Source organism: Apteryx rowi, unplaced genomic scaffold (genome assembly GCF_003343035.1).
Source record: "Apteryx rowi isolate R43461 unplaced genomic scaffold, aptRow1 scaffold_627, whole genome shotgun sequence".
NCBI classification, from domain to species: Eukaryota; Metazoa; Chordata; class Aves; order Apterygiformes; family Apterygidae; genus Apteryx; species Apteryx rowi.
In genome coordinates this window covers 397840-424440 of record NW_020450902.1, presented here as the reverse complement: position 1 = coordinate 424440, position 26601 = coordinate 397840, and the positions used below count along the sequence as shown (strand labels likewise).

The 26601-nt window shown below is 34.1% G+C and overlaps 1 protein-coding gene across 1 annotated transcript in view; it reads left to right on the top strand.

Annotated features, from left to right (window-relative positions):
• The window catches only part of LOC112974808 (centrosomal protein of 128 kDa-like), a 119459-nt gene extending 93379 nt beyond the window's left edge, over nt 1-26080 (top strand). Inside the window, exons 15-19 of the mRNA XM_026084156.1 lie at nt 6243-6320; nt 8440-8553; nt 12156-12228; nt 17694-17834; nt 19046-26080. Coding sequence (XP_025939941.1) covers nt 6243-6320; nt 8440-8553; nt 12156-12228; nt 17694-17800 — 372 coding nt within the window. The 3' untranslated portion in view covers nt 17801-17834; nt 19046-26080. The remainder of the gene's footprint in view (nt 1-6242; nt 6321-8439; nt 8554-12155; nt 12229-17693; nt 17835-19045) is intronic.
• The last annotated feature ends 521 nt before the right edge of the window (nt 26081-26601 follow it).

Below are 26601 nucleotides of genomic sequence, written 5' to 3'. Positions count from 1 at the left end.
ACTAGTGTGGCATTTGATCTGTGTTGAGGGGGTTGCTGTGCATTTCATTAAATTATTAACAAACCAATTCTGTGAGCCAGCTAAAAGCTTTTTCATCATCTTTCTCTCCCGTTCCTCAACTTTTTTTTTGTTCTATTCTTTTTTATTGAAGTTCCCCTAACAAACCTTTTCTTTTTTTGTTTTTCATTTGCGCATCACAAATCATTCTTTTCAATGGTTTTATGAAACAGGGACACATTTTTGTCCCTGAAAATGTTAGTATATGAGTCATCCTTTTCAAATCACTTCAAAATTTGCTCAGAAGACTGTGAGAATTTTAGCATATAAAAGCAGCTATACTGGGCAAGACAAAAGGTCAGTCTAGCCCAGCGAGACTTCGCAACAATATCCAGAAATAAATGCTTAAGGAAGAGTGTATGAACAGGACAGGCACATATTTTTTCTCTCTCTCATTCATTCAGTCAGATTCCAGCCATTCAAAGCTCAGAGTTATCCTGACCTAGATGTGGTTTCTATGAATTTGGAGTTCTTTTATGGTATTTCTCTTTCATGAACTTGCCCAGTTTCTTAAAACCTTTTCAACTTTTCCATCTTTATGCAACTTCTGATTTTATGCACATTGGTCATTTCTCCCCTCAGTCTGTCTTCTGTCTTCCTGGCTGAAGAGTTCTAGTCTATGGAGTCATTCTATTTAATCATTCTTCATATGGGAAGTATTCCATGCCTTTGATCATTCTTGTTGCTCTTCTCTGAACCTTACTTATGTCTACCTATTTCTGTTCTGAGATGGGGATCCAGAACTGCACTCAGTAGTCAAGATGCAAGCACACTGTGGATTCATACTTGGGAATAATTATGTTCTCTGGCTGTTTATTCCTTTCCTAATGATGTCCAAAGTTGATTTTTGCTTTTTTGATTGTTACTGAGCCCTGAGTTAGCATTAAATTTAGGATTAGTAAGCATCAAAGTAAGGATTAAATCTTAGGAATCTTATAAGGTTGTTCTACAGATCTTCATGGCTGACCCTCATCTTTACTACCCTGAATGTCTTACTAGCAGCCGCAGCAGCAAATGTTGCAATGACCTACCTCACTGTGCTTTCTAGGTCTTTTATCTAGGTATTCAATAGCAGAGATTCTGGTGGAACCAGGTCACCTGGTGATCACTCCACATCGTGAAATCTGATCATTTACTTCTGCAGTCTGCTTGCCATCTTTTAACTGACTTTCAAACTAGGAAAAGATATTCCCACGTAGCTCATGGCTACTTAGTTTTCTTAGTAGCCTTTGATGAGGAAAATGATCAAAAACCTTTCAGAAGTCCAAGTAGCCTGTATCAGTCAGGTATCCCTTATCCACTGGATTCTTGATGAGATCCAAAAACCAAGGACTGAGTTATGAACATGACCTGTGGGTTGGTCTTCTGCTTTCAAGATTACATTTAATAATGTAGCAATAGCTTAAAATGATTAATGAAATCAAGCTGAGGCACAGCTTCTTTTTATTATTATTTTTTTTCCACAAAAAGCATGTGGAGTAGAGGGGATATATTTAAGAGACTTTTGGGGAGAACAAATGATGAGCATCTTCCTTAACTCTATTTACAGACAGTGTTGATGAGAGCTTTTCTTGGCATTGGTATTTAGAGAAAGAATTGGAAAAGAGGATGGCTTAAGGCATGGGCACATGCTTAGGGGCTGAGCTGCTGTTATGATGAGAACAGATTGCAGATTTCATTTATAAAAAAGCAAAAATTTTCATAGTTGTAAAAAAATTACTATGAACTAAGTATACATGTTGAGGAACCCCTACATTAAATGTTTCCTGTGTCCCAGACAAATTTATTTCAACTCTGTATGACATGCCAAATGTATATTGTCCTGCAATTGAGAAGTGCAATGCCTTAGCAGAATAGATTAGGTAGTATATACCATAAGCTCAAAATATTTATGATTTTGCTGGTGGACCAAGAAAAGAGATGGGGTTGGGTTATTCGTTTCTTGTGGGGAAAGAGGAGTTTGTTGTGCTTGTGTGTTTGTGTGGGAGAGGAGAAGGTTGGTTGTTTCTTGGAGGGGAGGAGGAGTTGTTGTGCTGCTCAAGGTCAATAACTTTGTGGTAAGTGTCCCTGTGTAAATTTAGGAAGACTGCTGAACATTAGGATTCAATATTTTGATTCACATATAATTCAATCTTCTCTTCATGAGAGTGGATAGAGATTTGGTTGTAGAGAATCTGTTGTCTGTTATATATTCCTCAGCCTTACAAACACACATGCAGACCAGTACCACATGGTACTCTGGGAAGAAGCAGCAAGCATTGTAACTCATCATAAATTCATGGAGTCATCAAGGCTTTGATGAATGTAAGGCCACTGTAAATGAAGCATGAAATATGAATGAATACCACTTTACAGTGGTAAAAGTGAAATGGTGGATGCTTATAAGGGGGAAATATTAGAGATTGACAGATGCCTCTAGACAATTTTAATTTGAAGTGGAGAGATATCGTAAGCATTTGAAAAAAAAATTAGGAATTTTTTATGTATAAAAACAGTTCTACATTACTGTATGTGAAAATCACTTTGAACAGTATGTGTAGGCCTCCTACCTGATCGCACCCTGAAAATATGAAGAATCTGTTGTATATATTCATTAGTAATATGTATCTTCAAATTCTATAATTCTTTTCTGGTAAAGAGCCAGATATGTTACAGAAAAAATAATTTTTTCTTCTTAAGAAATTATTCAATTATGAATTTTGTAAATCAAAAAAAATCATTACAAACGCATTTATACATTAAAATACAGGACTACTTACAAAGATAGAAAAAAAATTTTAATTTTGGTCCAGACATGGCTAGCCAAGTACAAAATCTATTTACCCACATTGTCTCATGCAGCTGATGAGAAAGAAGAAAGTATAATTTTACTTCCTGTAAAAAGTAATTACCTGTATTAATTCTGACTTCGAATTTTGAAAAACTGATTCTAACTGGCCCTACTTTATTCACAGGGAAACAGCACAAGTATGCACCTTCCTGTCCTTCCAAGATTTTTTCAGGATTTGTTATGGTCAGTTGTCAACCTTGCAGTTAAGCACTTTTTTCATATTGGGTGTCCTCTGTGCTGCCCATTTTGGAAAGAGGCTCACTTATCTTCCGGCAGTTTTCCCCAGTCTTATATAATTCCCATACAATTTTTAAAATTAAACTGCTTAAATCTAGCAAAATTAATACTTGAACACCTTAGCTTTTCTTTTAATTTTATTTTAGGTTTATACCTAGATTATCTCCACCTTGTTTTCCTTTCTCATTTTTATTTTTGGCTAAAAAATCTTTGTTTTACCCTACTTTACTTTTGACAGTTCTTCCTGTGCTTCTTGATTTCTAAAATATCCTTCTTTGCTGATCATTCCTTTTACCCCATTGTGTAGGCTCTCTACTTACTCTTCTTATTCTTCTTGAAGTAGTAATTCATCCAACCCTCTCCTAGAATTATTTCCTCTACCCTGTGATTATAGAGTTCTCACTGTTCTAGCTCTTCTGACTTGAATGTATTCTTGTTCTCTTCCACCCTGTGTGAAGAGTAGCAGTTATCCTAGAAGAAAGGACAATATTCAGGACTTATCTTCTTCCTAAGTACAATAACCACTCTAGAGTCGTGTGTGTTTGTATATTTCTTGTTTTTGCTCCTAATGAGTCTTGCGTTCCTACTGCAGGTTTGAACAGCGGGATGAGAAAGTCCTTTCTTAGCTAAGCATACAGTCTAAGGACAAAACCTGTTTCCTACAAGATAAGAGATATGGTTTGAAGCCCATCAGTCTCAGAAGGAAAAAGAGTGCAAATATCCAGGAGACTGTTTTACAGAAGTAGGTTGTAATATATCACCATCTTAACTGCCAGTACCATTTTTTCTAGTTAAATTAAATAAGTACAGAAAAAGAAAAATCACTGTCTCATGCCCACTAGCTAATTCAGTTTATTGGGACTAAATAAGGCTCATAGGTCCAATCTTGTGAGATACAAATGAATCCCAATGTTTGAGACTTGACCTGCATTTATTATGGAAAACATGTTTATTACAATCTGAAAAACTGAATGTTAGGAACTGTTAGGAAAGAAGCAGGCAATAAGAGAGACAACATTATTGCTTCCAGATTGATGGCGTATCTGCACTTAGATTACTCTGTTCAGTTCTGATTCTCTGTTCCTCACTCTTCCTCTTCATGTTCAAAAAGATATAGTAGAACTAGAGAAGGTCCACAAGACTTAAGAATGATCAAAGGCATGAAATTTCCTCTATGTGAGGAGCACCTAAGTAGACTGTTCAGCCTGGAAAGGATTATGAGTGGGGAAAATGTGAAAAGTCTGTAAAATGATCAGTGGCATAAAGAAGATCAATAGGGATTGGTTGTTCACTATCTCTTGCAGTATGAGAATGAAAGAGCTGCCAAATGGTGGGTTCAAAACAAAAGATCTCACAAAAGTTCTTCACATATTGCATTATAGTTCTATGAAATATTATTTAAGTTCTTTGGAGCAATGGCTTGCTTAGATTGGTGTGCTTGTGACTGCTTGTTTATGTACTTAAAAAGACATAGYTAAAAAAGGTCTGTGGTCACTAGGTAGTCATGGTCACAATATAAATATTAATACTAACAATATTCTTAATACCTAATATAGTATGCTTTTGTATATTAGTATTAACAATTTATATTACGTCTATCAATATGCATTGTGTTAATAATTTATTAGCAGTAATATTAATGAAAATATTGATATTAACAATGTTAATGTAGTTTCCGAACTTGCCTGCTCACAAGTGTTCATTTCATTGCTTTTCTCTCATTTCAGTTTTTTTAAATTAATTGTTATGTGATTGAGTCTTAAGTAATAAATATACCTATGAACCCTGCTTTTACAGAATAATATTCTTCTCTAAAAATTAGCTTACACAGATATAAATATTTTTTGTAACAGTGAAAGCTATAGAGAGTTTCTAAAGTATCTATGACAAAGTATTTTTGTTGTTTGTTAGTACTGCTGATGTTTAATGGGTTGTTGTACCCAGCATAGTACATTCATACAGTCTTGCATCATCGTATGGCTCTTGAAGATTGCCATGCAGATTTAAGTGATAAGGAACACAGCTTTTTGGGGTAGACTGTACCTGTGCTCAGAGGTCTGCGCTGATTTTGCTTATCCTGGTATAATTCAAAGTGTTACTCTTTTCAAGTCTGAAGCCTAGGATCTAAACAAGGTGTTTTTCCTGTTGGTTTGATGATTGGGACGTTCCAAGACTAGCAACAAAGCTTTTGTAGTTAAGGGCAAGTTAACCTAGCTTGCACAGACTTTAGAGCATAACTATTTTTGACTTTAGGATTGATTAATTTTGTCTGGTGAATAAATTTTTGTTTTAAAGTCCCCAGGCAGTAATACGGTTGATGAAGCCAGATATGGGTAGATAACCATACCAGGTTAACAGAACCTTATCCAAAGAAGTGTAATTTATAGAATCCTGGAGGAAATATAGCCTATTGTTAATAAAGTACAAACAGTATTGTTTCTACCTGCTTTTCAGCAAATAATAAAAGGGCAGCCTTTGAGAAGCTCCCGAGAAATCTGATTAATGTGTTGTGAATACTCTTTATTTATAAACAACCAACTCTGCCTGTGCACAGGAACCAAAACATGCTGCTCATTTTTTTCCAGTTCTTTGCATCTTGCTGCTGGCTGGATTTTTGAGTCCTGGTGTGAAGGTGAAATGCCCATATTTTGTTACTGAGTCCAAGCCCAACTCTCTCTAAAGTGATAATTCATCTTTCAGCAGTACATAATATCAGTCTAAACTGAAAATACAAAATTTGAGTTTTGTGTACTTAGCTAAGTAATAACTGTGTATCTTTCTATTTACAAAAAATGGCTTTGGTTTTACTATGTGCTTAACTACAAAGGTATAAACATTGTGCGTGCAGATTTATATTTTTGCTATAGACACTTTGCTTGCTGAAGTGCAATACAAGAAAATCTGATTCATGGAGACTCAGATTAAGGAAATGTGCTGTGATTTTATTTTTGTCCTTATTTTTCTGTTAACAGCCAATGTCTTGACCTGTTACCTGTTTACAGGTAACCAATGTGTTACCTTTTCCCATCAATGTAATGCTTTTTTAGTGTTTGAATTAAATGAAAGGCTGAAAGCTTTGATTAATTCTTTGTATTGTATCCTGTGTTCCGTTCTTTAGAGTACTCGAGTAGCTTTAGACCACCTGGAGTCTGTTCCTGAGAAACTGAGCCTGTTAGAAGATTTCAAAGATTTTGGAGTAAGAAAGATGTGACTTGACTCTTTCAGTAGTTCTAAATTATTTAGGTCAATTAATGTCCTCCCAATATGTATATAGAGATCCTTTAATAACATGCATAAAATTAAATAGGTACATATTAAATAGACAGAAATGTACAGTAATCCATTTTTATCATATATGGTTTTGTTGAGGTCATTAATTTGTTCCTAATTAGTAACCTAAGACTGCTGAGGTGTTTATAATGTAAGCAAATATTGATAACTGATTATAATAGCTAAAGTCCTAATGATTGGCTCAGAATATTTGTGTTAAGCGCTGAATTCTGGTATTAGTTGTTAATAATTAAAAATACTGTGATAAAAATATTATCCCAATTATTTAAATATTTTAAGTAATAAGTGAAAATAGTTGAGCTTTACATCTTCACAGGCTTTTTTTCTTAACATAATGCCAGCAATTGTCACTTCTTGGTCTCAGTATCACTATCAAATCAAGATATGTTTGTTCTGACACAGCGGGACACAGGGATACTGTCAGGAATGATAAATCCTAAATTGAATCTTGTATGGCTAAATGGCTAGACCACTGTATTATCATTACTTTCCACGCATGAAGTTAGTGGCTTACTAAAAGAGAATTTGTATCCTTATAGCACAATATAAATTTTAAATCAGAATCAAATCACAGATCAACAAATGTGCAGTGATTACTATTTTATCTTCTAAAAAAAATTTCTCATTCTGAGGTGTTCACAAGCATTTTGAAATGTATTTGTTTGGAACACCATGTATTCTAATTGTTTTTGCACAAGCTCATGGGTTAAGACACACTGGAACATAGTCAGACTTCATTTTATGCTGTTTTCTTTCTGTTGTATCAGTAAAGTTAGGAAATAAATTACTGATTGCAATGTTTTTAATAAAGCAAAATATTGGTGAAATGTATAGCTTCAATTTCACATTCCAGGTATCCTCAGAAGAGCTTTTTTTTTTTTGACAGAGGTTGAGGTTTGCCTTTTATTGTCTGACAATTATGCCACTCCTTTGATTTGGGTTCTAGTTTGTACATTGCTAAAGGCTGTGCAAAAGCAGGCAAACAGAAGCTTAAATGTGGGGTTTCTACAATCTCCTTCTCACTCTCTTGCTTAAAGCTACTATGCAATGACATTGTCATTTTCTGATTTGCTAGGTCGTCTATCTGTGACTTAGCCAGTATTAGTGAGATTGGAATCCAGATTCTTTGTTTTAATTTGAGCTCTGTCCCTCTCTCTCACTTACAGTTTTTTAAAGACTATTTCTTAAGATGAGTCCCTGCCAACAACTGTATATTATTTAATAAAAAATTTATTTCTCATTTATGTATTTATTATTCAAGAGAGCTAACCTTTATACCTCAGCTGTGAGAATGATGTCAATTTGAAGTTCCATCAATCTTCTATTTGAAATAATCCATTAGAATATTTTTCTTATACAACGAAAAAGTATTATAGACCTTGCTAAATATGTGTACAGCAAAGTCCTATGGTATTATGATAGGTTTCTAGCATATTTCAGTCTCAAGTGGTATGCATGAATGAAGTCTTTCAAAACTATCTGTTGCTTTCCAATGCTAGTGAGTTATTCCCTCAATACTATTTATAGGAAGGGAGAAGGAAAGAGAAAGTAATTCTTTGTTTGATAGTTGTTCACAAGTTGTGTGGTAGTTGTATTCATTCAAGTGAATCTGAGAAGTATTATATTTTTGTATTTGAAGATACTGTTCAGTCCATATGCCTAGAACACTGTTCTTTCTTCAAGCACTTTTTCTAAAGAGTTGTAAGTAATTTTTCCCCGTTACAGAATTCCTTTGTTAGAAGCTATGATATAATTGCATTTTGGAAAGAGTTACAAGAAATCATTAATCTAGTTATGAATCAGACTGTTCACATTTTAACCTGTTTTCATTCTAACATTACTGTTCTGTACAGAACATCATGCTTTCATATGGCCCCTGTATTTCTACCCCTGAAAGTTAGTAATTAATTCATCCTTGGTGTATTGAAAATTCTTGGTGATACCTGTATTTACAATAGCCAACCAGCATTTATTAACTGCTTTTCACCTTACAAAATCATTTAGACCTTTCAATGCATTTCCAGGAGTCACATTGCCGCAGGGAGATGATAGAAGAGCGGTGTATGAAATATAAAGATATAGTGAGTTCCCTACAGCAGCAACTGGAAGATTCAAAAAAAAGAGTCCAACAGTTCAAGGTATATGTGTATACTCCAGGGTTTTTTTTTCCTGGTTACTTTCAATCATCAGCAGAAACTTATTTAATCAATATTACCTCAGCGCACAAATATAGACTAAAATCATACACCAATGTTCATGATTCTCTGTCTTAGGCTGGCACATTTGCATGTAGCTTCTATGGCTGGTGTAAAATTGGTGACAGAAATTTGTTTCCCTTAAAAAGTGCTGTGAAAGATTTCCAAAATCTTAAAAATTTCCTGGAAAAGCAATACTGTGTCTTACTACTCTCAAATGTTTACTTGTGCCCCTGCTTGTCAAATTACTGTTTAAAAAGACTATGGATTTGTTTGTTCACTTTTTTCTGTGTCCTTTCATGTAGAATATAAATATATAAAGAAATATATATAAAGAAATGTTAATTTGTCTTGTATAGGGATTTTTTTAGTAGTTGATCTTTGCATTCTGTACAAAAGATACTGTACCATGTCCATTTCACAATAGAGGAAATTCAGGCAAACAGATGTGAAATGATTTGCTAAAGGTTGCTCAGCTGACCAGCAGCAGAGGGACTACAATGATTTCTTGTGGTACAGAACCAGGGAGTGACTGAAATAAAAGATCAGAATCATGCCAGTATTTCTTTTGACCATCACAAGCAAAACAAGATTCATTGGCAATGTCTGTTCAGCTGTGTCTGTAAGCGGTTGAGCTCAAAATCTGGGATCAGGAACCATGTATCAAATAAGTTTAAACTGTTTGTGTTCCCCACCTCCTCCATAGCAGTCATCCCCCTGTAAAATGTTGCTGTATTTACCGGTGGGGCTTTTAAAAAGTAGAAAAGATAAAATAAAGACAGACAGCTTTAATTTAGTAAGTTGTTGGTGTAAGAAGATACTAAGCTATTTCAGATACCCCTGTTGTTCTCCTGTAAGAAAGGATTGAAAGGAAGAAACAAGGCAGATTCGGTCTTTTGCTAGAGATAATTTTCAATTTTTCAAATTTCTCATGCCTTCACACAAGAGTTACTAATTCAATAGCTGTTGAAATCTGGAAAACATTGAAAAGCTAAGTGGAAGAAAACTGCATTCAGCTGACAGTGTAATGTAATATTGCCCTAAGCTGACTGAGCACACTGAACTTGCATGATATGAGTTCTGTATTAAGAATCCAGAATAAGGCTGATTCCAGAACAATATTTTATCTCTCTTTAGACCACAGGGAGCATTTAATGGCTTCCTTTTAGACAGGCCTAATTGGATTTTGCATGACATACAGTACTCTTTCCTGTCACAGCTGTTACAAATAGAACAGAATGTTCGAAAACAAGTAACAGACGGATGCTAATCTGATTTCACTGATCAGGTCGGCTTAGTCTAAGAAATCCGTTTTTAATGCTTGCCTTTCTTACCCTCTTCTGGAACTGTCTTATCTAACTCAAATACATTGTGGGTTTTTTTTGTTTTTTTTTTTTAGTTTTTACTATTTGTCAATAGTTAGTCTATAAACTTAAATGGTGGAACAGTGTATTCTTGAGGACATCTTTTTTTTTGATAGTTTCAATTCACAATTTATATACAATATAGTGCTTTTGCTATATACAGTAGACAGATATTTGGTAGATGATAAGATAATGCATGTTGTAAAAGAGGAGTTCTTGTAAAAAGCTTTACATTAACCATTTTACATACAATCACTTACAGAATTAATCTATCTCCTCTGTTATGATCATCTTCCCTACCCTCTGTAGCAACACACTTCTTTCAGCTTGCTTGCTGACATTCATCACAGACACTCATTATTTAATCACATGTTAGCCTGTTTTCATTTTAAGGAGCAAAAATGTAAACAAAGTAAATGTTCCCCTAAAAGCAGTTATTTTTCTTCCCTCCTATGATTTCATTTGTCCCCACTCAGTCTTCCCGCTTTTCTGTAGTCATGTCAGATGCCTGTAAAATATCTATGGCTAAGAAGAAAAGTCATAATTGCTATCTCTATTGGTTAAAATGTAAAATTTCCTGTAATAAAAGAGTCCAGAGGTAGGTAGAATACCATCAAGTTCAACAACAGTGATTTTATGACTAAGAAAGTATTGAGTGATAGCAGACAAAGAAGAAATTAGGGAAAAAGAAGGTAAATATATAATCATTAAAAAAAGATAGAGAATACCAACTAAAAAAAATAAAAGGGAGAAAGCTAGGTGGAACCTAAAGATAGATGGTTATGTGAGATGGGTTAAAATGTTTTAGGACAGTTTCTGTGCCACAAACAGCTGACCATCTAGTCAAACACAACATACACATGTAAGCATAAATAAAGCATATGAGAAAAGGTAAAATATATAAGTTAACATTTCCATAAAGAGAAAGCCATTTTGTAATACAGATGCTGATAGAAGTATCTACTATTGCTTGTTTAAAAGCTCTGTTCTAGGATAGTGTTTTCTGGAAGCAGAATGAAAAGACAAAAACTTTTTATATTCTTTTTAAGTTGTTATTGTGCTGTGTACAATAAGTCTCTCTTCAGCACACAAGGGGATTAATATGTATAATTCCCATTAGTGTTAATAGGAGTAAATCCCTCTTCATTGATGGGACAAAAGCTCATTGTATCTCTAATTTAATGTTGGATTTTGTTTCATTTACTGTTTGGTTTTCAAATCTTAATACTAGCATGAATAATAAATTGCAAAATGTTTTTAGAAAATTCCCTGACAATAATTATGATGAAAATTCTGTAGAAAAATGAAGTGTTTTAGGAACTGGTACATTTGTGCATCATCACCTCTTCTCAGCTCAAGAACCTGAGTAATTTGGATACCAAGCCAAGCTTTTAATCTTATTTTGAAAGGTATTGCAACTGAGGACCACTTACCACAGTGCTAATAAGAATTTACAGAGATTTTTGTTTAAATGGCTTTTTAAAAGTGATTTTAAAAAATCTTAAATTAAAAAAATTAAAAAAATTAAAAAATTTTCTTTTTCTAGCTTATAGACTTTGTTCAACAAAAAACTCTGCTGTATAGGTCTAGCTGTAAATATTAACATTATTCAGACTTTATTTAATGGTTAAAATAAAAATTATAAAAAGCAACTTCAGATATTTTGGGATGAAATATCAGTGAAATTTGAGTTTTCTTAGTGGGAGGGGAAATGGATTTAAGTTTTACTATTACTTACTTAGGGAACTTCAGTAAGTTAATGTGGATCATTAACTGGTGATAAATTCATTATTCACTGATATCTGCCCTCCCGTTATGCTTTGTTCTGCACCCTAGGTGTGATGCAAACAGGAAAGAGCATTTTTACAATTTATTGTAGTGACAAAAACTTGCAATGCTCCCAAGGCACATCAGGGAAAGCAGTTTTTGCAAAGATTTTGTAGTGATGAAATGGGCATGAAATTCATAGGCAAATTATTTTGAACCTAACTGCAATATTTGTGTTCTGAGAATTGAAATCAGAGTTTTCCAGCTTATGTGAAATCACAGCATATACCAATATGTATGTTACTGTATTTTTTTATTAACATTTATAGCTGTGTTTGATATAAACTGATGCAAAATATTTTTCATTGACTGTCACAGAATGTGAAAATTGATGCTGAAATTTCTAATATACAGGTGGCTGCTCCCTCTTCTAGTTGGCGAACTCAAAGCAGCTTTTTGTCCAGCTCACTGCTTTCAGATTCAGGTTGTAAGTATTGTTTCACAGAAAAAAATCCACAACAAAAATTTCCTCTTTTTTCCTCTTTTAAAGCTGTTTTACTTGAATAGCATGAGGGATTCTGTTTTTCTACAAAAGGTGCTAGAATTATCCTACAGGTCCTGCTGTATTTTGGCTTCAGATACTGGATGTCTTTGCGTAGGACGTACTTTTACATTACACTGATTGGGTTTTTTAGATGGGAAATACAATGTATTTTGTTTGTCATCCAAACCTACACCAAAGGAAAGGGCTGCATTTGGATTCTGCATGTCTGCATGAGTAATCTTACTGTATAAGGCCCTTATCTTTTCAGAGATGAAAGACATATTCCCCACCAAAGCATTTTTCCTAGCCTTTCATTTGTACTGGGTAGCCTCATGTTGATGCAACAGATTTTAATAGTAAGTTGAATTCACTAATTCTGCTTCATACTTCAATAGTTGTTTTCAATTATTCTTTCTAACCTCTAGTGCATATCCAACTTGTGGTCATGAAAGTTTACAGGACCTCTCGTACAGCTAGCTAGTCACAGCTCAGTAAAAGAAGTCATATTAGATCTTTGTCTGGTGCAGGCACTCCTTTTCATGAGTGCCCCAACTGCCTTAGAAAAAAGTTTTTGAAGGTTTTTTTTTTTTCTGAGCATACAAGATATCAGCAAATAAATATCAGAAAACTTTCCTTCAGAAGGGTGTCACCTCCTGTTTCTTTTCAATATAGCCAGCTTGCATACAGACAACTTGTTCAGTAAGTCGCATTCCATGTAATGGAAGGTCCAACTTCATTACACTTTCAAACCTTTGCCTCTCTGGGGTTGTAATTCTACAGTTCTTCTAGTCTTAAAATGGGTACTGCAGTACATTACTACCTATCAACAGTAAGTCTTGAGTTGATCTGATGAGGTTCAAGATAATCGGTTTCTTTTCCTTCTGGAAACTGACAGTTGTGATTAATATCTTTTTGCAAAGCATACTGAATAATAACAGTAGGAACAAAGCATAAGAGTGAATGCCTTAATCACATGTGTACTTCAGGAACAGTTTCCCCTTTTCTCGAAGTTGTTTTTCCATAACCTCATGCCTGTTACAGTCTTTCCAAACCAAAGCACGATTCTTCTTGGGATATAGAAAAGAAATACCCCTACCTAGTTTGTTTAATTTTGTCTATGTAAAACTATTTCTTTTTCTGCATATACTGCCTAATTCCTTCTGGAACAGGTAGCCCAGAGGGACTGGGGAGTGTCCGTCTTTGGAATATTCAAAACCTAGGTTGCCAGGAGAGGTTGTGGAGTCTCTATACTTGCAAGTATTCAAAACCTGACTAAACGTGGTCCTGAACAATCTGCTCTAATTGACCTTGCTTTAAGCAGGGATGCTGGACTAGATCTCCAGAGTTCTCTTCCAAACACAACAACTTTCTGTGATTGCACTGCAAAAACTTGTTAAAATATAACGATGAAGCATAATTGTTCCTAAAATATTACAAATATCTTTATATTGCTTAACTTGAATGGAACTTGCTAGGACTTTATTACTTTAGTACTTTTTAATCAATTTTACGCTTGTTCCCAAGAGAAATAAGATCCATGTGATCATGCCATCTGTCTTCGGCATTTCTTCCCTTAATAACTTATGAACTATTTAGCAAATTTCAGTTAAAATTGACAGAAAAGTAGAATTCTCCAAGATAATTAAACTGCTAGTGATTTTGTGAAAAACAGCTGCTTCAGGAGAAAGACCCAATTAATGACCCTAACAAAAGAAAAGCTCCACTGAGAGCTCAAATATCTCTTCTATTTGATATGCTGGCTTTCCAGGCAGTACCTTGTATATTGGCTAGCTACTGTGTATAGCTTGAAAATAGCTGCAGCTTTTGCTTTTCCACGTAGGAGAAATGATGGCTAAAGCGAGTTTTACTGAGGAAGAAGATGTTGCAGAATGTGTACAAAAACTGCATGTATTGCAAGAAGGGTGCAGCTAGGGGGGGACATGGGTGAGGTAGCACTGTTGCATAAGTGGAATAGGTAAGAATAGATGCAAATTAATGATAAGCAGTTTTGCTCAAAAAAACATTGTTGTTTAAATGATAAATAAATAAATAGATTCATTGGTTCTTCTTTATGCTTCCGTAAACCTCTGGATATAGTAAAGAATTTTGCAAGAACATGCCCTTTCCAAAGCTCTTAAGGGTTAAAATACAAAACAAAACAAATAAAAAAGAAAAAATATTTACACCTATATGTACATGTAATCTACATACCTCAGAAAACTCTGTTTCTGGAAAGTTTAATCTCATTCTGTTTTAAGCCTCTCAGGGTTGCTAACAGTGTACAGGTGAGCTTGCTATGAAGTAAGTAAGTAAGTATTATCTGTATCCATAAGTAAGCTTTACCTTAGAGTTTAAATGACTTGCTTGAGGCCACCTATCATTCAGTGGCAACACAAAAATAGGATGTAAATTTCTCATCTTCTGCTTTGTTCCATGGTATGCAGGGTAAAGAGCAGGTGAGCTGTCAGAGAACTGTGATTCCATCTGGACATATCAGCGCCATTTTTTCTTTTTTCCCATATTCAGCCAACTAGATATTCCTGACTTGAGGGAGACTTGTGCAGTTGTGTGGATAACTTTTTTGTGTGTGTGTGTGTGTGTGTGTGTGTGGTTGGTTGATCTGAGTGGTTGCCTAGACACAAATTTTTACTGGGGGACTGTGCAATCGTTTAGAAACGAATTGAGGTTGGAAGGAATTTGAAACTGAGGTATTTTTCAGATAGCTCGGTGATTGCTATCACAATCTTTCAGTAACTGTTGAGAAAAGATGGTAGCCTATGTCAAACAGTATCTCCCTTGCTTAGAGGTATTACTTCAGCATGTAGAAACCTGTCTGTAGTGCTGATAAACATTCTGCTCAAGGGAATCATTGGCTGGGGACAAATCTAATTGTTTGCTATGGCTTCCCTCTATAATCCAATGTGTTCGTGTTATGGCTAATAACCTTGACTTTTGTTACTTAAAATGAATCTCTCTATTAACTTCTAAGTCTAAGGGATAACAACATATGATTTTGTAGAGATCTCTATAATCAGGCACATATGTAGACATACCTAACAGTACAGTATTTCTACGTTCACTATTAAGCTACAAGTGTTTCTATTAACTACACAAGCCGATGCATGCAGGAAAGTTTCATCTGCAGTACTACTCAGAAATTCTTCCTACCGATTCAGCTAATCTCTAGGCATTATAAAATTTACATTCAGTATTCTGAGAGTATTCTGAGTTTTACATGTACATTTTGATAGGCATCCTAAAATGTCAAATTAAAGTGCTTTAGGTTAGAATGAATTGAAACATCTTAAATAAATTCCCTGGGGCAGAAATGAGGGAACAACAATCTGCATCCATATATATATTTAGTATAAAGTTGCCAATACAGCAGGCAGTTGAAAGGAAAAGTAATTAGAATTCTGTTTTATGTCTGGTCTTCATGTTTCTGGTTAATTTTTATGATTATGACAACTTTTCCATAACACGCTATTTTAAAAGATACTGTGGGAATGGACTTTTATTTCTATACCTATGTTCTTAGAAAGGAAGAGATTTAACTGACAAAATACTTTATACAAGGAAGCATTCAGTAGACATGTTTGCAGTCTATATTATTATCAAACCAAAAAGGTTGGTCTAAAAAATCAGCTACTAGTTGTTATCTAAAGAATAATCCTCAGAAATTGTTTTTCATGGCCACTGTACTTTTCTTAAGTTTTATATTACAAAGGCCCCAAGAGTTACAGATGCTTTGCATTAGTTTTGTGAATTGGTTCCTGCCTTTCTGTTTGTACAGTTCATAATTTCAAGGTTTTAACCTGGATGGTTTCCCAGAAGCCATATGGCTTTCAGGCTTTCTATTGTTGTTGAGAATCTCTGTTCCAGGACTTCCTTAGCTGAGCCTTTAGGGAGAAGAAAATAGCCACCAGTCTTCCTAACTTTTGCAGCTAGGATGACAATCTTCTCTGACCCTTTGGCTCTGGTGAGATACAACACGCTTGTGTCAATGTGGTACACAGTAGGAATAGCGTAATGGTTGAATAAAAACAAGTTGTCCTGAATGTTGATTTTTATTGTTGTGACAGTTATCCCCTGCAATGTATACTGGTGTCCTCCTTTATCCTTCTATATATACTTTTTCATAAACTCTTAAGACTATTTGAATTGACTGATTTATAAATATGTAAGATAATGAAAATGAATAATATATTGTAACATCATGATGCTGTGGGACACCATTCTAGAACAAAACCTTCTAGGACTGTTCAGTGATAAAGACCTGGAATAACTGAAAACTAAGCATCATCACTTTGCAAATGGGTTTAGTGTGGCAATGAATCTTTTGTGTGATTTTTCGCTTTTGCTTGAGTATCGGTGAAAGGAGGTACAGTCTAAAGAGCATACAACAGTATAGTTCTAGGTGAATACTAAAAACTTTATGCTGAAAAATGATAATTCACGCTTTTACTTTTGTCCCAAGCATGGTGATTTCATTTTCCTTCTGGAAGTGAAAACATCTCACTACTCCTAATTAAACTGTGAAGATTTGCTCCCCATTACATGACTTTCAGTTATATACTGCTAAGATTTTACTGGACTATTCAAAAAATTGCACTATGAGTATTTATAACAATCAATCAGGAAGGACCACTTTTCTTACACTTTTATGGTATAGGTGAGGTCATTAGAAAAAGGTATATTGTATGAATTGATATGCACTTTCTTCCCCTTAATTTCTGCCTTTTGTCAAATAATTGCTAGATTTTTGTATATTCATAATTTCCTGCAGCACTTAATCATAAGATCTTTTGTCAATTCATATTGTCTAGATTTTGATACAATATAATGTATTTAGAAATAAGCATTATATTTATACACACCTGCAAAGGTGTGTATATATATAATATATAGCATATGGCATCCTATGAACACCTGTTCAATGTGAGTTGTTGACTCTAGGCCATGCCACTGGGGAAGGTATTCCCTTAGGAATTTTCTGAGTGGTTTGTTTTGTATTATTTGAATAAAAATGCTGGAAAACTAAAAGGAAATGAAGTGTTAGTAGAATTACTGAATTTCAGAAAATGCAAAAGTTTACATTTCTTCTGCATAAGAAAGCTATCTTGGCCATATCAGTAGTATATAGTATTAAAAACTATTTCTCTAGAAAAATAAATCTCTGTTGCTCAGTTCATAGCATCATTAATATTAATTATTAATGTTTATTATTGAATTGATTAATGAAACATTAATATTGAATATTTATTGTATCATATTGCCTGTTGTGTGTATTATAATATTACATAATGAAATATATGATAGATATTAAACCTATTCATGGCCAGTCAGCAAAGCATACATGTTTCTCTGAAGATGTTTAATTACTTTTTTCATCTGACTCTTATTTCTAGCATTTATGAAAAAAATGGTTCCTTTTGATATAAGTGCCACCAAGGAAGATCCCATTAATGTTGCTGTCAATGAAATGAAGTCACAAGCAGAAAGAGGGAAGCAGTAGAATGCTTTACAAAAACGCATCAACTTTCTCTGTGGTAAATTGAATTCCACTCTTTTGTTTTAAAATAGTAGTAATTCTGTCTGCTTATAGCAGTGACCAACCTTTAATTATTCATCTATTGCCAAAAACTTAAGTGAAAGAGCATCAAGAGAGAGACTAACAAACTCTGGTGATATTGTATGTAATTTGTAGGCCAAAGGTTTTCTGGGATTATGCTCTATTCTCTTGCACTAATGTGCCTTAAAAAATTGGCCAAACCTGTCAGAGCACTGTAGCAACACAAACACCATTGAAACAATTCTGTTTTGTCAGCTTCTTTCATATTAGGGAGCCTATTCCTTCTGAAACACTGTGTCTCTTTTTTATTATTAAAGCCCTGAAGGTCTATTGGTCATAATTCCCAGGTCATTATATGCCACCTAAAAATGGGACTTTTCTTTCCCCTTGAAGAAGTATTCTGCAGTCCCAGTGGATTCTGTAGACAGTGGACTTAGTTTACAGAATCCTCTTGTATTCAGCCTGTTTCAAACACAACTTTTTGCTAAGAACATCAAAATCAGAAAAGGAAATGGGAAAAACTTGAATTGATTTTGCTTGCATTTTCTATGCATTTAAATTACTTTATTGTATAAAAACAGCTATTCACAATTTTTCAGGTCCCATAGAAAATTTTTCTATTTTGGTTTTAAATATTTTCCTTACCTTCTGTATGTGCATAATGCTATGCATTGTAGTGCTGGCACTGGCTTTTTGCAAACTGCTGGCACATCTGCTAATTCAGAAGGTCAGGAAAGCAAAACAGGAACATCCATCTCTTCTGATCTGAACAGTAACGACAGGGCCAGAACAAAAAAATAAACAAATAATCGTCTACAGTGGAGAAGGCTGGACAAATAAACACCTGTTTGTGTCATGGTGTACAAAGAGTATGGATAACAAGAAGTAGTGTTTAACTCAGGCCACAGTTACCATAAACTAAACTTACTTTAAGTGTATCCAGCATTTGTAATTTTTTTTTTAAATTAGATCAGAGCACAGCTGTAAATAGAGTGTTTAAAATATTTTAGCTGGTTTGTCTGGTGAAATGTTAAATAATTGCAAAATAAAATGTCAGCAACTTGCAGACTTTATGGTACCTACAAATTATGGCTAAAAAAATATAGAAAGGTCATTTTAAAGTATTTTATAGTACAGTAAATCATGCTTTCAAAGTACATCATGTTGTAATGAGATCTTTTTAAAAAGGTGACTGATGCATAGATTGCTGATGGATAAATGTATGCCCAGCCCATTTAACTGAAGCTGAAACAGTTTTTGAGATGTGAAGTGCCTGTTGGTAAGTGGGTTGAGCTCCAAGAACCTCTGCTGAGAAGCAGTACTTTGAAAAATAGTATCGTCTCTTTTTCCAAAAGAATTTGTAAAAATCTGATATTAATTCTTACCCTTTTATTTATTTATTCATTTTTTCCTCACTTGAACCTCGGAAATCTGAACTGTGTTTCTTTAAAACAGTATCACTACTGTTTTGTATTTGACAACTGAGGATAAGCAGTCTGAACTCCCTCATTATTACATCAAGTATTGAATCAATTTTCATACAATGCAGGACAGAAATCACTACTAGGTGAAGAATTCTGGCTGTAAGACTCCTTAAATATGTTTAGTGCTCGATATATTTGCCTTTGGCCACGTGATTGGGTTTTCAGTAGAGTTTTATTTCCTCTCTCAAATTTTCTAAAAGGGTGAGGGAAGGGAAGGGAAGAAATTAAACCACAAAAAAAGGAATTTTTAATGAGTAGGCTTTTGGTCTCTAAAGCCAGGAAATTCTTTCTTAAATTTACCCTCTTGGCACTGCAGTCCAGATAGCATATAATATTTGTCTCTGTTCCACCTTTGATAGAGGTTCATATTACAGAGTGATTTTTGTTTCCTTTTTATTGAACGCTAAAGTTCCATTCATGACAGTATTTGAAACTGTCCCTTTGTGGTTTAAGAAATAATATTTTTTCCATATTGGCCTGAAATAATATTCCTCTCACCAGTTTCAGTTTTTAAAGTAGAAAAACAGATAATTTTTGTATAAAACATTTTGTATATTTCAGATCCTAAAATTTGCTGTCCTTTTTGGTCATCAGATTTCTTTTGAATTTTAACCCTTTAATGACCCATTCCTCCATTCTTGCACAATGCAGCGGTTTTCAATAATCAAAAAATGTGGGATCACACATACAAGTGGTGTTTAGTGTCTTTGTTCTGTTCAATATTTGGTAAATTAAGCTACTTTATATGTATGTACTAAATAATGGATTTAACAAGCTAATTTCAGGCATCCATATTTTTAAATGCTGTCCTGAACTACAGTGATTCAATCTTGTGCTTCCAGTAATGGGTTTATTAATTTGGAGAAGACGCACTGGCCCTGTTCAGCATCCCCTATTTCAGCATCAAATAATCAACACTTGAATTACTTTTCAGTTTTACAATGCCTTTCAGTTCTTTGCTGTTTTACATCAGACTATAAGAGTACTTGTTCTTGAATAGTTTTGAGAAGGCAATTACTTAATATTCAAAGGAGTTGATTTTTATTATCTAATTATATTATTCCAAGAAAAAACTTCAAAATGAAAAGAGAACTTAGTGCAGGAAGCAGTGTGCTTCCCTTGTGGAGTGGAGCAGAACTGAATCACAATGTAAAACAAAGCAATTTTCTTACATTTACCTCTCAAATTTTTCATGGAAGATAATATTCAGTTAATATTCAGTTTCTTGGTCATTCAGACCTCAGCCACACTTAGTCCTTTTTCCAGCTATCCCACCAAAGTAAATAAGATAAAATTCCTTAGCTCAAACAAAATACTATTCTCATAGTCTCTAAAATCCACTCTTGAGCTAAGGAGTCTGCGTATCAGTTCTCCTTTGGCTTACAAAGCATAGGCTCTGTACCATATAACACTGAATGCATTTTTCATGAATGAAAATGCCAGTATTACTGTGATAGTAAACAAGTAGGTATAGTTGTAACACTCATTTTTATGGCTAAAAAATTAGTAGTACAAAGCCTGAATACATTCTCATATCTATAACACTGAGAAGAATGCATTAATAAGCTTATGTGCATTGCCTATGTCAAACTTTACCATGTTTCTGTAAAACTCTTTATATTGAAAAAAGTGTTACTAATATATTTATCTCTCTTCAAGCCCTGTCTTCCTCTCTCAAAAGTAATTGACACTGAAGTCAGTATGAGCTGCAGACCAGTATCTGGGGATGTAGGCTTGTCAAAAACGAATATGCAGTAGGACATCACACAAATTCCTGTGCTTTTTATCTAGTTGTAGAATTTAGAAGCAGATGTAGAGGAAAAACTAGTAGTAGGAAGAATGAGAAGCAAGTTATGAATAAATTAAAATTTCAGAACACTTTTCTTGTTGTCTTAATTTAAAATCTGCTTTTGAGCTAGTATTTACATCTAAATAAAAGTGATCCCTAGATAAGATTCCATTTTGGATAAATTATTTTTTAACATACTGAAATATTTTCCCCTGTAGCACAACTCATCTGAACCCTTTACTGTAAACATGTCTAGGTTGTTATGGGTATGAACTATATGCTTTCCTATGTACAGAACTAAATTAGATTTTAAATCTGAACAAAATATTAGCAGTGTGCGCAGAAGTATGTCAAAGCAGAATCTGATAACCTTGGTTTTTAAATCAGTATCTTAATGCCTCTGGGAATATTGACAACAAAAATGAAAGAGATTATTATGGTTAAAATACAGCAACATCCAGCATCTATCATTTGTACTAAAGACAATAACTATCATGTTTCTAAAGCTAAATTTACACATCTGACACTTCTCAGCCTGTAAGAATGAGAGTTGGGGTTTTCTTGCATTAGTAGATGCAAAACCTGCAATATCATATGCCTTGAGAAAATATGCAGTGATGAATTTTTAATTTCTAGTCATTTATTTAGTTGCGTACTTGGTGCTATTTGGAACTAAATATTTTTGAGCCTGATGTTACATGTTTTTATTTAAGTATTACATTTAAATATAGGGTCTGTGTAAAGATAACTCCTTTAGCGTTAATCCTGCTGTCTTTATTCCAGAAAATGGGTGTTTTGCTTGAGTAAGTACCGAACTTGCTCCTTTTTTCTCTATTAACTCCATCTCTCTTCAGACTGAAATTGTTTTAATCTTAGACTGCTTTTCTCATCTGTCATCTACATTGCACTAGTACGTCAGAAGATGCCAGTCCACTAACCTACCATCACTTCTTCGCTTATCCTGCATTAATAATTTCAGTAGTTGATATGCCCAGGGAATGACAGTATGATGAAGGCAGTGCTTTCCTATAACATAATCTCTTTTCATATGAATTTTGCCACTCTATTTCTTTGCTAATATAAAGCCTACTTGGTAAATTGACTAACATCAGATCACAGGCAGCTTAATTTTAAAGATTATCCCACAGGCAATAGTAATTGTATCTTAATAGGTTTGTCTAGATTTTTTAAATGTTACCATTCATTCTACTATCAGTTTTTAATGGAAAGTAGTAAAGGATGGACRCCACTGCAATAGCCTTGAAATATTATTGATTCCAGACAGAAAAGAGGCTACAAACTGTTTTAGGAGATCTGCCTAAGTGCTTAGCATAGGAACTTAAAAACTCATATTATGATGTATATTTCTTCAGGGTGTCAATATCAAATTACCATCAGTAGAAACAATTGCTGGCATCTAAAATATTTCTGGAAAGTGATGCTGAGATTTGCTAAAGATGATCCCAATATCATTCTGCAAATGTGGATTTCTGTGTTGCTCACATTGTTAAACAAACATCAAGCTGGAAGCCATCCCAATTTATGTTCTGGCATTAGGCTTTTCACAGAAACCACCAGTGTCCCAGTTTTGTACTCAGTGTGGAAAATGATTAAGATGAGTTGTGCTTACTGCTGGCCAAGAGAAAAGTTTGCGTCTGTGACATAAGCTATTTGGTGTATGGAGCTCAATGATTGCACCATTTTTAGTGAAGCTTTCACTGCTGGGTGCAACCCTGACAGCACCATCTCATCCAGACAGATGCAGCCATGAAGGGATCATGAAGTTGGCAGAATTTTTGCTACAAGTTGAATAAACTGTTCTTTTTGGAGAAAAATCTGATATCAAAGTCAAGAAACACTCTTCACTTTTTGTGAGTGCAAGTCATTTCTTAAACTTTAGTAACTCCTTTTTTATAGACTGTCTTTGAAGCCCCTGAATGTATTAGTCACTAGACATCAACTCCATTTCATGGCATCTATTATTATGAGACTTGCTCACTTTGATTTATACTTAACAATGTCCCATACTTTAGGAAACTCTGTTATGTGCAGTGTGCGCTGAATATAAAACTTGAAACAATTCCATTGAAGATGGTTGATATATGGAGTGCTGGCTGGCTAGTCCAATGTATTTTAACAAATGTATCAGATGTTCAGATTCCTGCCTCAGTATTACATTACCAGAAGAAAGCAACCATTTAGTCTGTAGGTAATTTTGCAAGAGTGTCCATTCTGTAAATCACTGTTTTTGAAGCTGAGTCACTTCTGAAGCTGAATTTTCTGTATGTGCTTATTGGAAAATTTTTTTTCCCCCCTCTCTTGGAGTGTGTGAGAAAAATTCAGTTAGTCACTTTTGAGTTCTAGAACTTTTTTTTTAAATAATATATTGCCACTTTCTTTTTAATTAATTGACTAAAAAAGGAGCTAATTCAGATACCTCATTACAAGCACTGCTAATTGAGTGAATTGGTGTAAGAGTAGTTTTCCTCCAGATTTTTTGTTTTTATTTAATTCAAATAAAATACAGTGGTTTTTTACATTTAATATTCTAAGTCTGAAACAAAGTTAGTCTCATGTGATCAAGAATTTGGATTAGGAAATTCTCAAACTCAAGTTGCCCAGCCTTCCTATACATGTGACGCTGCACATGTTACATCACATTTCACAGTCCACTCTTGCCACTGCTTGTACACTCTAAAGTGACTTGAAGAATCTGCAAAATTCCAGAAAAGAATTATATTTGTGCAGGATGTCTCTCTACTGGTGTAAAGTGAGAAGAGATGGCTTTAATACCTCTTAACCTCTTTGCACCTGTTAATGTAATGGAGAGAGGCATGGTAGAATGAAATTCCTCAACATGCAATTATTCTCTGACATAAAGTCCTTGAAAGGCTTTTGCAAGGACTGCATGTCCCGATTTAATATAAAAGTTTCCCTGATCACACTCCTATATAAACTCAACTCTCAGCAGAGTGTTAGGGACATCTCTGTTAAAAAATGTGTATCCATCTTTTCTGTATTAAATTTGCATTTTATTTATCCTTTCTCATGAGTTTGAATATGTGTGTGTGTATGTGTAAACATGCTGCTACTTTTCATTCCTGTACAGTAAAATACTCTGGATATGGTATGTTGAAGCTGACATTACTGAAGTAACCTGAATTATTGTAGGTTCCTATGTATTTTATTTCCCAAATGTAAAGATGTGTTCAGACTTCTAGCAGGTACATGGACATCGTATTTAGACCTGTTCACATAATTACATGCATGTTTCTTATCTTCATAAACATGCATAAACATGTGTGATCCTACATTGTGACATCCTTTGTGCTATAGAAATTCAGGCTTCACTGAAGATAGCAGAGGCCTTGTCTCTAATATCAGTGGAGTTAGGATTTCACACTGAGCTTAAAAAAAGGATGGAGGAATATTTTCAACACATACAATAAGTATATGTTGGTCTGGTGAGCAAACAAATATATAAAATGCATTGAAAAATCCATTATCTTATCTAAATACTGTYGTAGCAGACTGCAATAATTTGGCATAATTCAGCATTACTTCATTTTTTATTTTAGACAATTTTTTCAAAATCTGATACATGGGGTTTGGGATTCATTTGGACTCTTGTATAGGTACTTTTATTTTTCAGGAAGACTAAAGCAAATTTAATTGTATAACAAAAACCACTGTACTTCTAAATATTCTCAATACAAACTGATGAAAGTTAAAATTTCAGAAATATTACTGCTTTTTGTTCCATTCTAATATTGGTTACTACAGCATTTTCAAAATAATGAAACCCTCCTAAAGTAAGGATAGTTTGTCAGATAAGATGCGTGAGCTGAATTTCACACTCACAATTAAATATTTAGTTTCACATCTTTTTTTTTCAACAAATTCAGGTACCTATAATAAGAGTTTTCTTATATGTAGCTGAAGCTAATTATATCTTACATCTAAATACTAGCACTATTGATAGACTTTTTTTGAATAAAACTCACAAAATAAAACCATTTTTAGCTACTTATCAGATATCCTCCAACTTCTACAGCAAGTCTTTTAACTTTTTTTGTCATATGACAGTTTTGCTCCAAGCTCACTTGTTCCAAGGTGGTTTCACTCCAATTTTTCCGTTAGCTGCCATCTTTAGGAAAAATAAATCTTAGCTGTCTTGAGAATTACATAATGACTTAAACTACTGCTTGACTATTACTTTCTGCGAGGTGCATGGATGCATATAAAACTATATCTACAATTGCATTTTCAGAATAACACAGGTCTGGGAACAAAATGTTGTGGAAGTATAAAAGGAGAAATTTGCTTCCATATTATTCCTAAGCACGGATCCTTGTCAACCTGTGGAAGTTTGTAGATACTCGGTTATGTGTGAGGTCTGATTCATGCGTCACACTAGTCTTATTGTTGTGTGACTCCATTGACTTCAGTATACATATACCTATGGATTCTGGAAATTTTAAGCCAGAATCAATAGCATAAATAAAATCAAACATAAATACAAAACAAAATGTCATAAATGTGGAGATATGTAAAGTGATTACAATACAAAGTATATGAAAGCTGTGTACCATGCTTTGAGTATGTTACTGCAAACTCATGTCTTGATGTTGTGTCCACCGATGTCTTTATGTTTAAGTTTGGTTAAGGATCTACCTGAAAACTTCATGTGTTAATTTAATTTCAACATTTGTACCTACTTCCTACAATCAGAATATAAAATGTTAGCCAATGAAACAGTAACAAAAATGTCAATCTTCATTACTTTTTGCTGACTTGGGGCTTATTCCAACCTATTCCTGAAAGCAAGGTTGTAAATGTTTATTGCATCTCAGGAGATACTTAGTACCTTTGTGGGATCAAAGTTAGTATTACTCATAATTTAAAGTGTAACATGAAATGTTCTCATTTTTGTAAACTAAAAAATAAATTATTTTTCCAATCAATACTTAGCATCTGTATTCATTTGCCTAATGCTGCCAAATTTTTGTAGAGAACTCGAATAATTTTCCTGTGTTGTATGTAATTGATCTTTTGGGTTTTGTGTGAAATCTTGAAGTGGATTTATTACCTCATTGATATGGATGCTTGATGTGAATTTATTCTGTCTGATTCTGGTTTTTAACTTGCCACTAAGAACAACGATATGCTCTTGGTTTTTTGATTTTTATTTTCTATCACTAGTATAAACTTGTTTAGAGAATAAGATGGTAGTTTTTGTGTGAGACAGAGTCTCAGCAGTTTTCTTTAAAGAGCATGTATTTAAAACATTTATTTAGGTAAAAGATTTGTTTACCCATACGGGCGAAAAAGAAAAAATTCTGGCAACATGTTACAGTGTTATAATAAGGGTGGGTCTTTACATTGGCCCTGAATCACTGAGTTTTTCCAGAGGTGTTCCTGAATGGGACAAAGCTGTTGTGTCTATAGCCTCTTCCAGAGTGTGAAGGAGA